The following is a 15,848-nucleotide window of genomic DNA, read 5'->3' as shown; positions in this document are numbered from 1 at the left end:
TGATTTCTCTTAAAGGCAATAGTGTGATTTTTTTTTTAAAGGTGAAAAAGATAGTGTACCATAAGCCTGATTTAGGATAATAGTAAAAATAACAAGATCTGTAATATACATACTGTATCTGTAAAAGACCCTCACCTCCTCATATACATGAATGGATGTTCATCTCCATATATGTAGCATGTCCTATTAGATATGACACGTGTGCCCCCGTGCACACCTCTGTGTACATGCTCGCACATGCTCGTATGCCAGTTTATGTCATATCATGTCTCCACGCGTACATATATACATACAATATTATAAAATAAATAAATACAGGAAAACATTCTTGGTTCGTGGTTTAACGGTTTATTTCAAAGCGGTTTTTGGTGCAGTCTTTGACCAACCGTTGCTCTCTGCGTGTTTGGGTTTGAGTCCTCGCTGATGGGATCAACAGTCGACTGAGCCTCCCTGAAAGATGCACAGGTGGGGAAGTTTGTGTTGCAGTAACATTTGTGTTTGTGTGTGTGTGTGTGTGTGTGTGCGTTTGAATGTGTGCAAAAACAGTGAGTGTCCAGTGTAAGAAGAAGGGACCAAAGTCTTTGGCCTGAGGAGAAAGTACAGCAAATGTTGTATTATGTGGTGTGTGTGTTTGTGTGTGTGGTGTGTGTGTGTGCGTGTGTAGGGTAAAGGGATGCAGGGTTTGCATGTACTCTGTCGTCCTCTAGTCCAAGTCACCGCTATGAAAGTGTCAGATTGTCCCAAAAAAGAAGCTCAGTCACAGGTACTGTCCGAGAGCAGCCTCAGTAAGAGGGTGTAGTACAGCAGGGATTCTGACAGCGTTCAGGTGGGGGGCCTTCAGGGTGACGCAGCACCCATCTTCCCCACCGCCCCTCCATGAAAGGGTCTCACTGACTGACTGACTGACTGGGGGCTACTGGTTGGAGCAGAACCCTCACTCCACCCGCCTCCACTTCCCCACGTTCCCTGATCTCCATCCATGCCACCGCTCCGTATGTGTCCAAGAGACAGGGTGGAGGGTCTGGGTCTCCACCGGGCTCGGTGGGGACTAGATGGGTCCCTCGTTGTGGGCGCTGTGGTTGCTCCTGCTGAGGCCCACACAGTTCTGCTGCTGGTTGAGCAGGTGGGACGTCTCGTTGGCCACAGCGATGGTCACAGCAGGGGTGGTGCTAGTGGTGCTGGCTGTGGTAGTGACGACGGTTGGGGTCTCCACTCCATCGTGGAGTTCCGTCAGCGTGAGCTCAATCTTAGTGAATTCACTGTCTGTGGACTGGGGCGTCTTGTCCATCCGTGATGCCATCACGGCGTTCTGGTACTGTTGGCGTGTTACCTAGGAAACAGCGAAGATGGTGGGTAAACATGAGTCTGTAAACAGTGGTTTGATAAACCAATTTGCCAATAAGGACAGCTGATATTGTTTTTTATTAAACAACAGTCAACCAATCATTTTCATCAGAGTCCATCACGATTGTTACTCCTTGAACATTACTATATAAATATATTCTATAAACGTTGTAATAATTTTCTAAATACTTTAACAATCTTTCAATAAAATCAATAGTGTTTCCCAACTACTGCAAAGCAAAAGAATCTTGATGATGAACCACTGTATTTTTCCTTGTAAAATGTAAAGGTGCTGTGGATCTAGAGAGCCTCTGAATGAATAAAGAAATAAATCAGTGCATACATCAAATCAAAGCAATTCACTGAACAATGAAAAAAAGAATTGACTGGTTCCCACATGAGTCATCTCTTCATCCTGAAAGGTTCAGGGAAACACTCATGGACAAAGAGACATGAGGTTTTAGCCTATTTGTGCCACAACAAGGCTCCAGAGCTAGTTAGATTCATGTGCGTCTCAGCAACAATCAAGTTAAAACAATAAACTGACTAATAAAACAGCTATTCTGGCCTTCTGGGGGCAGCAGAACAAATGCACAATCAACTTATAAAGTTGTTCTGATGAAACTGTTAGCAAACAGTTGCTTATTTACACATCTGGTAGAAATGGGTAAGCATTGATTTGTCATGATTCCATCCATCTAATGAATGTAAGTCCGAGATTCACTCTCTTTTATCTCTGTTTTTGGTCTCCACCAACCTGAACCCAAACAGCACTAATGAGAGCTGAAAGTGTGAACCAATAAATTAGATTATTGCAGCTTTAAATTTACCAAGAAATTTTTATTGTATTCTCTTTAATAAAATTTTGTTTCCTTTGGATTCGATTGGTTTATTAATAAATAGATTTAATTTGTCAACTGTCAGTCTTTTTTCTAGTCTTAATCCCTGTTTCTACTGTCCAAAAACATCTATTAATTAACACCCTAAAAACATTTAAAAGACTCTTCAATGCTTCAATAACAAGCATCTCCGTGTTGATATTATACATACACATCGGTCAAACCTTTAATGGTATTTATACACACAAGTTATATTCTGCTCACTCGTGTGCGTTCTCACCTTTATATACTGCAGGTCTGAGCGTGCTCTGACTGAGTAATCAGGTACGTAGATCTGCAGGAAGGAGTTGAGCTGGTTGTTGCTGCTGCCCAGAGTCGGGGTGATGGCGTCTATGCGATCACCCCTGTTCAGAGAGTCTGAGTGGTTGAGTCCAAATGGCCGTGGAGGAGATTTATTTTCTGTATGGAGGTGAAAGAGAGGAACATGAAAAATGAAAAAAAAAAAACAGACGCCAACTTGATTCGAGTCTAGACAATGAGTGTGCATAGATATTGTGCCATTTAGTTCCCATCTCCATGGTGCAAAATTAGTCAACCCAATTCAGTTTTACCAGTGAAAAATAGTATAAATAAATGAGACGTAAAGTCCTATAGAGTTGACATGTTACTGCATCTTGCACCATTATTAGGGAACCCTTAGAAAATTTAGACAAATTTGTTATGTATCATCATGTCAGACAAGCTGGAAACACAGAAAGAGGAGCTTGATAAGACCCGTTCTTCCCAAGAACAAGAGCAAAATGTGTGTGATGATTTCTTATGGGCAGAGCAGAAGAGTGACAGACATTTGGCAGTCTTTAACATCTCTATTGCTCATATATAATATATCTTAGAGTTTATATGACACATGCTATTGATACATACTGTTGTTTTGTCTGGTAAGATGCTAATCATCGCAGCTATGAGAACAGGACGTTATCTATTTGGCCATATTTTGGTTACAGACACTAAAGCTCTGTGATGTACCTGCTCTAACCTTCTCACAGTTTGTTGTGAAATTAGCTGAGCTGCACAACAGCTTCGTCAGCACCTAAGATCCTGTGTATTGGTGACATTTTTCCAGGTCAAGTGTGTGATATTAGCACAGACGCTTGCTGTGACGATGTATGGAAATCTCATTTCAACGTGAGTCTTTAGGTGAGGGGAGTCTCATACAGTCGGGAATGAGACCGGTGGTCTCCACAGATGCGGCTTCCTTCTATGAGCTACAACACAGAGAACCTGTTCGTTTTTTGTGTGTGTGTGTGTGTGTGTGATTTTTTTTGTTATTTTTTAATTAAAGCCAGATTATGTTTTCCACTTCTTAAAGAAGCCTAGTGAAAATCACACACAACAAAGTGGAAACGGCTTGGCCGAGGCTAATGCTACTACGCTGACTGGAATGTATGTAATCCCGTGTTGGAATATGTGTGTGCGTGATACGGAGTGAGACGCACAAACAGCGCACGCGTGTGTGTGTGTGGACTGAGCGCAGTGGGCCAAAGACTTGGCATGTGAACTCTTGTGGATTAGTACTCCACTTTCTAGGGGCCGCAGGGCCCAGGTCAATACAAAAAAAAAAAAAAGGCAGCGCATGTCAAGAATACACACATAATGCCTTTACGTACACACGGATACACACTCAAATGTATGTGTAGCACCACACTGGACAAAACAGAAACACATTAAGAGGTGCATTGTGGGTCACTGCTAAAGACAGAAAGAGAGCGTATTTGTTCAACTGCATTTCCGGATACATGTGGGTGTGTTTGTGTTCGTGGCAGCACGTCCGTAGTTATGTGTGGAGTGTGTGCGCTCTGTGTACATGCGCCTGTGCGTGTGAACATGTGTGTACGTGTGTGTCTTTGTATGTGCGCTCAGTGGTGTCCGGCAGGGGGCTGTAGCTGTAGGTCTTGTTTATGTAGTCGGAGGGTTAAAGGTTAGGGGCGAGCGGGGCGGAGCCTGGGTCCGCTCTGGGGCCTCCAGTCTCCAACACCATTCAGCCACTTGACTAATGGCTCAGGGGATGAGGGTGTTAAGTCTCGATCTGAATCTGTTCTCCTCTCTCCCTCTTTTCTTTCACCTACACACACATGAATATACACTACATGTTGCATTCAAGTACAAACAGACTTTCAGGCGTGCACACATCAACACGGTCTGCCACAACGTCACCCAAAGCAAAAAAACAAACTACTCATGCAGGCAATGAAGATTAAATTGGTAAAACACACTCATGTATGTTTACATAAAGCATGCGGGTTAAACTTTGCAGACAATCTACTATGCAACATTTTGAATTCAGCAAAACGTTTTTTGTTCTCAACTGTCAGATTAGTCAACAGGATGATTTTAGTGTTGGTATTAGATGTGAAGATGTGTGGATGTATAGACAGAAAGGGCCACTGTACCTGGAGATCCTGCTAATGATTCAGCCCTACTGACCACAAAGGTACGAGACAGGGACAGAGGGACTTGGGGAAGAGATGAGAGAAGGAGCAAAGAAGGAAAGAAAGAGGGGAAAAAAAAGTCTGTCAACAGTGAAAAATAATCAATTCATGTCCACAAATTGTAAACTTTCTGGGATCAAATCTGCTAGAAAAGCATCAGAACGGCACGTGCAGATTATAGCCACCTATTTCTCTGTATCTGTCTTTACTGCCGTATTGAAAGGTTAAATCAAAGACAATGCACCATCTACTGCTCCATCATGTTGAATCATTAAGTATTTGATTCCTGATTTCTGCCTGCTGGGCGCCTACGCACACACACAGCAAAAGGTTATTCTACTTTTTCACCAGTAGGTGTCTCTCAGATCCCACTGCCCAAGTGAATCAGAATAGTCGAGAAATGCTGAATAGTATTGTAGTTTATGAATGAACTGAGAGGACTGAGCGGATCACTAGGTGACGCTTTCTCATGATGTCACTGCAGGACAGCCTGGTCGGTCTCACAACTGTTGTTCATAAACATTCACTGAAGGAAATTTAGGCTTTTGATCACTGAAGCTCATAAACTGATGTGTGCTTTGCTGGCTTGGCAGCGTGAGGGCAGACAGTGGACACGTCCATTTCCACAGGATTTAAGACAAAGATGAAGCTGAGATTGATTTCACATTGCATTTGGCTTTCACCAGGATACAGCAGTAAAGTTAATTTGATGTACATTGCTGCTAAATGATACACAAAGTAATATTTACTGTACAATGGGAATGTTTGCGACTAAAACTGGATAATTAAAAATAATTAAAATTATTATTATTAGGCTGATATGATATCTGAGTTTTGCAGCTGATACAAAAACAGTAAAATCCTGTTAAAACCCTGCAAGAACTTCAGCTAAATAAATTCAGATATCAGCAAAATCATCATGTAAATCAGAAACTGTCCGATCAAAAAATAAGCGAAACAGAGAACAAAGCTAAACAAGTATTTGATGCTAGTTTTTGGCACTTGACAGTTTTTTTTACTCATGTGTAACTGACAAAGCATTTCATGGAAAGGAACATTCAAAGAAAGTGAACAATCATTAAAAAGATAGGATGTATCAGTCAGAGGTCTCACCTGGAGAGGCTGTCAGAGACATCATCCCATAGAAGGAGAACGGTCCCGCTTCAAACTTCATCCCCTCTTTTCCTGCCTCCACCTCCACTTTCCCCTGTGACAGTTAGAAGCAAGAGTTATCTCCAAACACTAACAACTTCACAACACATTACATCTCAAATATATCTTCATGTCCACATATTAAACCAATAATAAAAAGTTGGACCTTTCTATCTAGGATTTCCGCTCCAGCTTTGTGCTTTGCATTTCCACTTTCACCCTATTCAGAATCTCAAATATATTTATTCACCCTACCCTTCCTCTCCTTTTTACTACTTGCAGAAAATCCGTACTCTGTTTAATAGCTCCCAATCTGCTCCTAAGCCTGGTCTCAAGGGCAGTGACCTTGCACTTGTCCAATCTGGACCGCATTTGATCTGAGGCTACTACACAAATTGACTTAGTGGACTGATAGGGGAAATGTAAGTATGTGAACGGTGGTAATATGTTTGGAAAAATCAAATATGTCTTCCAGCTGTAGTGTTTTCACAGTGGAAAAACAACCAAGACTTTTAGCTCCAATTCAGCGCCGATGATTTGGGACTTCCCTGGATCTCAGACCTTATGACAGACTTCATACATTGGGTGGGAAGACTCTAAGTTGGCACCAGCAGCATATTCAGAGACAGAGCAGACACTGGGACCAGTTTTCAAAGTGTAAGGCTACATGAAGGTCAGCAGCACTTGTTTTGATCTGCTTTTGAATAAATAATTGTAACTCTATCGCAGGATTTCTGCAAAGACAGGACAGGGAGAAAGGAGAGGGATGCGTATACCACTACTGTTATTCTGTTGGTGTTTATATTTAAAAAAAAACTTACATTTGAGGAAAAATGCATTAAGATTTGTTAAGAAATTTCCAGTGATATGTTCAATGCTTTTCATGTTTTCAGTTTCTTGTACACTAGCCAGTATGTAAGTGTTCTCTGTAATAGTGTATCTCTTAGATCAGACATTTGTATTACTAATGAGCTGTTTATCTTCAGCATTGTTGTGTGTTTTAATCCAAACTGCCCTGCAGTACAATCATACCACGCATACCTTTTTAGGATACGTGGCCCCTGTGGGAACAAACCCCTGCGGTACAGCTCTGTTAGATCGATGGCTATTCTGTGAAAAACTGTGGGACTGAGGAAAAACAATAGCTTGTGGTACTAACAGCAATGTGTTAGTACACTAAAATGTGTTTTGTGTAATTTATAGTGTGGTTTAGTTGTGTGCAGCTGTAACGATAACACAGGATTTAAGTTGTAAAAGAGGAAAGAAACGAGGAGGAAAAACCCACGCAGCATGAGCTACATGACAGGAAGAGTATGAGCTACCAATACTGCTGTTTAATTAATGATAGTTTGTTCAGTTTGTGCTGAGAATCCTTTTAAATTCAGCCCACAGTGTGTCCGATGTTGGACGTTACCTTGGAACATATCTGCTCTGTACCTCATCAAGTCCACGCACCTGCAGAATGAGGATGAAATAATCCACGGGCTTGTTCCTGTGGAAGAGGTAGTGCTCTGCCGCCCGCTTGTTCTTCTCATCGTATTTCAGCTCCTGGATGACGTTTGGGTGCTTCAACAAGCGCAGCAGAATCTTTTCGGACATTTGCACAGGTGCGAATGGTTCGACCTCTGAGGAGAGAGGGAGAATGACAAGGGAGGAATATTAAGCATAAACTATATCCCAGCAAATAATGGATACACTTCCTTTTACATAACGAATGAATTCCAATTTTCAAAATAAAATGCCAATCCTTTCTTGCTCTAGTTTGAGACTTTACTGATTTTCTGCTTTGTTTAATTATAATTTACATGTTTCTTTTGGGTATGAATGAAACTTATGAGTGGTTCAAATCTGTTGTACGAGTTATGTATAGATAATTTGTCTTTCTCCACAAGGGAAAAACACTTGTTTACCTTAAGAATTATAATGACTGAATATGAAGTATCATATATGAATGAATATGAAGTCAACTGAAACAAAAATAAATTCTCCTAAAAGTAAATCCTTTTTGTTTTTTCTGCTTTTATTGGCACATTTTAACTTTGTAGGTTATAAACTAGAGTTAGGAAAATTCTCCCACTCCTCTCACTATTATCACTTGACTGTTGCCCATCGAAGCCATGCACCACTTTGCTTTAGCAAGATGTTATTTTGCATCTATGTTCATATTAAACCTTTCACTCTTTATTTCGGTTACTGCTCTGTTGTTGGCAGATGTAGTCTACTATTAATATTGTCTAATATTGATTTCTGAAAGCTGGATCTGAAGCTCTGTGATGGGAACTTCTTTTTTACTCGGGTGTCATTTTTTGTGAATGAAACATGCTCACAAACTGTGGAATGAGGTGGAACGAGGTGTCATTTATGCTCATCATAAAATTTTACAAACGCACACCTCCTCATAAACAGGTGCCGTTCAACAGGTTGAAACAAACTTTCATATGAGCAAAACGAAAAAAGAAAAAAGCATGAGAAGTTTGGGATAAGTGTTCTTGCATTCGGTCCAATATGTTCCTTCTGTTTTTTATTTGTGGAGTTTTTATTTACTCAAAGTCTACAGATCTTGTATGTTACTTCACTTGACTACATCTAAAAAAAAAAAGAGAATCAGAATGACCACTGGTTTCAACATTTTGTCGCAGCCGTAGTTTCAGCGGTTACTGCATACAAACCTCTCTGTACATACGAACCTAACCAAAACTTTTAAAAGATGTATCCTGATCGTGACTGGTCTGCTTCAACCACCTAATGGGCCAATCAGCTCCTTGAACTCAGCGGCGGTGATATGTGTCAGCTGGCTGCTGGCTCCACCACCAGGAACTAAACTCCCTAATAGTCTTTAGAGGAACTTAATCAACGCTTAGCTGCTAGGTCAAAGTTCTAAAGCAAATCCATCTGCAGTGAGGCATAGTCAACTGCTGCTGCTGCTGGTGTAGTAGTACTTGGATATTCTTCTGCCTGTTCAGAAATCCATTTCCCAAGGGAAAGCGGGTGAAATATTTCACATTTTACACTAAGTATGTTGACTTGTGTGAGAACCCCGATCATTGGCCAAAAATGCTGGACGTGATGTCACTAAGGAACGAGTGTAAGCAAACAGGGTGGTGTTTTTAAAGCTGTGAGCTAAGATCTCAACATGTATCCTTCAGTGCATGACATGCAAGCAAATAGACGCCTGCTTTTTTTTTTTTTTTTTTTTTGGATCCCTGCACAGTCTGCAGAGACATCCCGTGCCGCGCTCCCGAAAGGCCTTCCACCTCTTCACAAACACACACACACATGCATACCAACACGCTTGTTGTGAGTCCTCACACAACTCACTCCCTTACACACACACACACACACACAAACACACAAGCAGATACTCATTCTACACACATACTCACTCCTCCCTACACCCACTTGCCCAAAAATTCAAAGCCCATACGGGCATATGCACACGCAAACAGCTCACACACACACACACTTTCCCCACAGTGAGGGGCTGAGGGCACACTGGGGGAAGTCAAGCAGCAACGCAGCCCACTTGCCTGTTGCTAGGAAACGCAGGGTAGCCAGCAGAAGCTGAGGTGATATTTTAACCTTCATTTCATTGTCGGTAGGCTTGAAGGCCGAGAAATCCTGCTTCCTTTCTCGATGGGTGATTTTCTTCTTCGTCTTGTTGTCAGCTGAGGAGGGAAAATTAAAAGTCAGGGGCAAGACACAAACTGAAACCTTTTCTATAACAGTAAAAGGTCAACCCATACCACTCCACAGACACGGAGCTCGTCGTCCTGGGTCATAGGGTGACTAAACTTGAGTTACCCAAAGCTTATTGCTTTTTCCAGAAACGTAGCTGTGGCGTCCTTCTCAGAACTAAAGGAGAGCTATAGGGGGCTACATTGTTAGCTTACCACATTCTTAGCATTACTTAAAGCCATATGTATTAGGGCAACAAAAAGACTGGCACGTACTCCATGTCTGCTTTTACTGATACCATTAGGGGTGTAACAGTACTGTCAGTTCAAGGTTTGGTGTGAAAAAGTCAGAATGAAACCAAAGTTTGACTGTAAAAAAAAAAGTTTCTTATTTATTCATCCTTGGATGTAAAGTGATAAGTTTCACCACACATTTTTAAAATAGATTTCTTTGTAGATTTTGGTACAAAATAAACACTTTTTTTTTTTTTAATGGAATTGAAATTTTAAAAAAAGTCTAAATGCAAAAGTCCTCCTCAGAAGACTGAGACATCTCAAACTGCTTGTCAACATTTTCAGACAGCAGTTAACCTTTGACAGTTCATGTGTCCGTGTGTTAACTTGTTCTCTCTTTTCTCTATACCCATCAGTCAAAGAAATCACTTTTCAAAGTATATATATTAAAGTTCCTCTCATTTTCCTTCCCAACTGCTGAACTTGGATCAGTTTACAACAAGTCAACTGGATTTTAGCCTGGGGCTCTTACTTTGACAGGCTGGTGACACCTTATCTTTAAGTCTAAGAAGTATTCAGTAGCTTCATGAAGGGAACCTACTGTACAAGTCAGTCTCGTCCAGGATCTCTGACTTGATGATTTCTTCGATAACGTCCTCCAGGGTGACGATACCCAGAACCTCATAGAAAGGGTCTCCCTCGCCCTCGTTGTTCACCCTCTGAACTATGGCCAGGTGGGATTTTCCTAGCAAAACATACACACACAGATAAACAAACATAGGCTATAAAGTTAGGGTCATATAACAATAAAGAAAGTTAAATATAGGTCAGGCAGTGATGGGGGAACAAACAGGCGGGGACACACACGACTATTTCCACCTATAACGTATCACAGATAAATACTATACATGGTATTTTATACTAAGAAAATGAAAAGGAAACCTAAATCACTCATCTCAGATAGTGTTGTGGCTGCTATGACACTGAGGCTGTAGTATGAATTAGAGTCCAAATCCAAATCACACACAGGGCAGGAGACACAAAGAGATCTAATCTCCTTATCAGTTAAATGAGCAGGGATGCAGAACAGGGTAGTGTACAAGTGTTGACAGTGCCAGCATACAGATAGAGAGAGACAGACAGACTGACAGAGAAACAGGCCCAAATTTCATCATTTGAACCCCCTTAGCCCTCCCTCCTTCCACATCTGTGTTCCCAGGACCCTCCTGTGTGCTGTACCATCTGAAAAAAAAAAAAAAAAGAAACAAACTGCCGTGTATGCAGAGAATACTGTCAGGCAAAACACTAAACAAATTCTTTGCCTTTTCTCAGCTTGTGATCATTTAAAAGGAATTTTCCAGAGGCCCAGGCTAATATTAGCCCCTGCAAAATGAAGTTTCCATTCCGCCCCGGCGATATTCTCACCGAGCGAAGGAACAGACCGGGCGAAGCCTCCGCTGTGTGATCAGATTGTCTCGGAATGGGCCGTTTGCATGCAGATACACCTGTGTGTAAATAATGGAGGGCATCAGTGTGCACGTGTGCATGTACGTGTATCAGAGTGCATGGGTGCGCGACCGTGTGTGTGTGTGTGTGGTTATTTTTGGAGAAACACAGGTACATCACAGAGTCAGTGCTCAGATGCTGTTTCAGCTAATGTTGGCTGCTTTGGTGCAGACAAGCACAGGCTGAAAGGACTTCTGGGCTGATCACCAAGAGTGTTTTATTGCACTGCAGCTCACTGCTTCCTCACAACACTATGACAGCACACTGATGTGCAGTGTACAGAGCCTGAGAGTCTGAATGTGGGAATGTTGTGACCATTAGATGCAGAATTGATGCTTTCAACAAATTTACTCAGGTTACTCCTAACAGGCTGCAAGGGTACCATCCCCAAAGAGAGGTATTAATAATGTAAACACGGAAATCCACTAATACAAAGAGTCTGCAAATGGCAGGCAGCACTCCTGCCAGTCCGGCCCTATTTTCAAAATGTCCAATAACAGTAGAAACTACTTATTTCTATTAAGATGTCAATGACAACTTCAGCATATTGCTTTATCACTGAGGGGCTGGGTTTAACTAGGACAAGCACAAATGGAGCCTTGGTAGGTTAAAGCAATCAGGCCGCTGAAGTCCTTGAGCAAGCAATTACTCTAAACTTCCCAGGGAGGGAATAGCAAATGGAGTGGCCAGCACAGCACAGTGAAACAGATCAATGATCACTTCCTTCTCTCTAATGGCATCCACTCCACTCACATCAGGTTTATAAACAGCTTCTGAATATAGGCTTGTAGGCAAAAAGTGTCGACCTTAACGTGTGAGCTGAAATGATCTGAGCGTGAAAATCCAGAAAATATCAAGATATTTTTGTATCAAATAACATCACAGTCTTTTGTATTTGTTTGTTTGTTTGCCATTTAAAGGAGTGGTGTGACATTGTGGGAATCCATTTATTCTCTGTCTTTCAGCTTGACAGTTACCGTCAATAGTTGGCTAGTTTAGCTTAGCATAGAGATTGAAAACAGGAGGAAACAGCAAGCTTAGCTTTGTCCAGAGGTAACAGTCTAAACAAAAAGCGAGCTTTGCACTGATTTATTTTAATACCTTTTGTATGGATGTAGTATTTTTCTATTGTAAAACTGCAGTTCTTACCTTGTCCTTCATCAGAGGAAGAGGGACAACCAATCGGAATGTGTGTCAACATAACCTCACCTTTCTGACACTAAACGAAACCCGACCTCCGACCTTCATGTAAGCCAACTGATAAGATGCGGAGGGGATCACACACAATCTACTCTGCTCTTCAAGCAGCCATGTGCACACATACACTGAGCACACACACGTAACAGCACAAGTCACTTGTTTGACAAGTTAAACTAATCCCATCAGGATGTTTGTCCACATCAAGAACACTGTCCCTCACCTCCTTCCACGGAGGAGGTTACTTGGGGAAATATTAGAGATGACCTATTGTAAGAGCTTTAACAGAGGCCACATAGGTCACTGGTTAAAAAAAAATGCATGATACTCAGGAAAAAACTGAATGGGAAGCTTTTGAAATGACAGAGAAAAGCATGTTTATGCAAAGTTTAACAGTGTTTGTTCTAGAGTCTGTCCCATGGGCTGCAATGTAAGGACAGCAATTTCACAAATTCCATGGAACAGACAGCAAATGGAAAATCATACACCCACTGTTCATGTTATACTGTTCTGTATATTTTACACAGAAGTCATTAGGCATGTTTTGAGAAAATATTTTTCTAAGTTAGAGCTGTGGCTCCAGGGACGACAATGTTGGTCAGTTGGTCAGCCATTTGGTTCCAAAGAGAAATTTCTCAGTTATTAGATGGATTACATTTTGTGCTCAGAGGACGAATCTTTAAAGACCCTTGGTTTTTCACTAAGTGCCACAAGCAGCTCAAATTTATTATCCGTCCTGTGACATAAATTCACATCTTCTGCATGGGCTGGGACAAAGTTTGGTTTATGACTAAATACCTGCAGAGCTAATGACATTCCCAGCGCACTTTATGTGTTTACTTTCAAATGTTATCATGTAACATGCTAAACTAAGATAGTGACCAGGCTAATATTACCTGCTAAACATCAGCAGGACCATACGAATGAATTTTAGGTAAATGAACATTAAAAGTTGCCAGTTTAAGAGTACTGTGCTCAAACTGTTCTTCTGGTGTTGTTGTCTACACACTGAAAAAAATGTTTCGTTGAATTTACTCAATTTTAATGTTGAAAGTGGTTGCATTCAATACATTCATCTAAATCCAGACATATTTTTTTAAGTTGGCTGTACTTAATACAGCCAACTGCTTAAATAATTTCAATTAAATTATTTAAGCAGTTTCAGCACAACAATTCTGAGTATTTGTTACTCTGATTTCCTTAGTAATTCTGAGCCCATGTTTAATTTACTTAAATTCATTATGTAATTCATATATTGTGGTTAGCTAATTTGTTATTGTGCTTTAAATTAAATTGTTTTATTCTACATATGTAAAATCTTTTAATTCAATTCACAATTTTATTTAAAACAGTCAAAATGCATATGTAGATGTGGGGGTGGTTGAGAAACCCTGTATACAACAGTGAGTTGTGGCAGTGTGGAGCAATTCCCAATTCCATTTTGTTTGAAAATAAAATGGAGTCTTGTTCAAAAACTCCACAGTAAAAAATGCACATTGGGCCAACCAGAAAGATAAAAGTAAGCAAAAAGGGGGGGGAAAAATCTCAAGAGCACTTCTCAAGAAGAATCAAAATAATACAGAACAAAAGAATTCGCTCTAAACTGCCTTTCTGGTTATACCCTTAAAGTTTGGGCCCATGGCAGGAGCTATAATCTGGAGCTGTGTTCAGGAGCTGTGCTTCTCTCCTTTAGGCTCCGGCCACCACAGCCTCCTCACTTTTATACTGGTGGACTGCACCAAGAAATCAATATCAATTATCTCTTCCAGCACACTTACAATACTCCCAATACTAAATAACATATTATCAAATAGAAGTTCAGTTAAACTTACTTGAAAAACACATATTTCTTTTTAAACAAGATACTTACACAGGTAATTTCACCAAAAAAGACAAAACACCCCTCCCACTCTACCACACTTGGTTTCTTCCCCTGTGAACCCCCCTATTTAACCAAATGGACCGCTCCAGCTCAGGTTTGGCTGTTCCTGGTCTGACAGAGGAAGAAGGAGACAGGTCAACACAATTTAAATTCAATAAATCAAATACACGATCACAGTGTGACTTCTCTCCTTCACCCCCTCCTCCAAATGTTCATACCACACACATCACCACCAGCACTTCACACCAGGATCAACATTCTGATAAAATCTACCTGAGAAAGAGCACATGTAAGGCACATGTGCCTTACTTTAGTGCACGGGGTCTCCCTGTGACAGTAGCATAAAACAATTTAATCATTTTGATTCTTCTTGAGAAGTGCTCTTGAGAATTTTTTCCTCTTTTTTGCTTACTTTTATCTTTCTGGTTGGCCCAATGTGCATTTTTTACTGTGAAGTTTTTGAACAAGACTCTAATTTTGTCAAATAAAATGAAATTGGGAATTGCTCCAGACTGCCACAACTCATTGTTGTATACCGGGTTTCTCGGCCACTCTCACATCTACATATGCATTTTGATTGTTTTAAATAAAATTGTGAATTGAATTAACATATTTTACATAATGTAGAATAACAATTTAATTTAAAGCACAATTTAATTTAAAGCACAATAACAAATTATGTAACCACAATATATGAATTACATAATGAATTTAAGCAAATTAAACATGGGTTTAGTTAGAATTACTAAGGAAATACAAAAAAGTAACAAATACTCAGAATTTTCGTGCCGAAAGTGCTTATATAATTTATTTGAAATTACTAGTACAGCCAACTTAAAAAATATGTCTGGATTTAGATGAATGTATTGCGTGCAACCACTTTCAACATTAAAATTGAGTAAATTCAACGAAACATTTTTTTCAGTGCAGTCTATCTAAAGTTTAGTTCTGCTTCTCTTAATACTACAGACACAAACACACACACACACTCACACTCATCTTCCACACAGTAGCCCCACTCCAAATCGTTTTGTCTTGCAGTCCCACAAGATGAGTGCATACTTTCCAGTTTCCCACAAAGACAAAATACCACACGAGCGACAGAAAAAAATGCAGCTTCTGTCTTCCATAAATATATTAGGAGACAATGACAGCCTGTTTATTCATAGCTCCTTAGCTGCTGTTATGGCAGTGGTTTTTGTGAGGGGGGGGGGGGGGCTGGAGGTAGAGTGGGGAGGCTGACCCTCTGGACCCTCTGGAGCCTGGAACTTGGCAGAGGGCCTCGGGGAGAGTGTGTCCTTGTGAAGACCAGTCGTCTGGGGTCCTATAAGCCACCACTGCTGCCTGACATCTGGGGCTGTCTAGCTGGGCTGAGACTGAATGCATGCTGGGTAGTCCAGCACACAGGCACACTGCACACATCAGGGTCGGGGGTCAATTCACTTTCAATTTCATCCATTAAAGCAGCATGTTTTCTTGGTGAAAAACTGGAACGCTTCAGTCATTAAAAGAGTCTTGTATGCAATTCCTA

At 40.8% G+C, this 15,848-nt stretch overlaps 1 protein-coding gene across 7 annotated transcripts in view; it reads right to left on the bottom strand.

The window, feature by feature from the left end:
- Window positions 1-1,048: 1,048 nt before the first annotated feature.
- cnnm2b (cyclin and CBS domain divalent metal cation transport mediator 2b) overlaps window positions 1,049-15,848 on the bottom strand; it is a 35,066-nt gene continuing 20,266 nt past the window's right edge. Inside the window, exons 2-10 of one of the 7 annotated variants that reach the window (XM_041036197.1) lie at window positions 10,334-10,477; window positions 9,348-9,489; window position 8,003; window positions 7,280-7,447; window positions 5,786-5,879; window positions 4,634-4,696; window positions 3,210-3,212; window positions 2,464-2,642; window positions 1,049-1,330 (exon numbers count right to left, since the gene is read on the bottom strand). In XM_041036197.1, coding sequence (XP_040892131.1) covers window positions 1,049-1,330; window positions 2,464-2,642; window positions 3,210-3,212; window positions 4,634-4,696; window positions 5,786-5,879; window positions 7,280-7,447; window position 8,003; window positions 9,348-9,489; window positions 10,334-10,477 — 1,076 coding nt within the window. Of the gene's footprint in view, window positions 1,331-2,463; window positions 2,643-3,209; window positions 3,213-4,506; window positions 4,544-4,633; window positions 4,719-5,785; window positions 5,880-7,279; window positions 7,450-8,002; window positions 8,004-9,347; window positions 9,490-10,333; window positions 10,478-15,848 lie in introns of all 7 variants that reach the window. The other 6 variants (XM_041036200.1, XM_041036196.1, XM_041036195.1 and 3 more) reach the window with 6 other exon arrangements.

This window comes from Toxotes jaculatrix, chromosome 4, assembly GCF_017976425.1.
Source record: "Toxotes jaculatrix isolate fToxJac2 chromosome 4, fToxJac2.pri, whole genome shotgun sequence".
NCBI classification, from domain to species: Eukaryota; Metazoa; Chordata; class Actinopteri; family Toxotidae; genus Toxotes; species Toxotes jaculatrix.
This window is presented reverse-complemented; position numbering and strand designations above follow the sequence as displayed.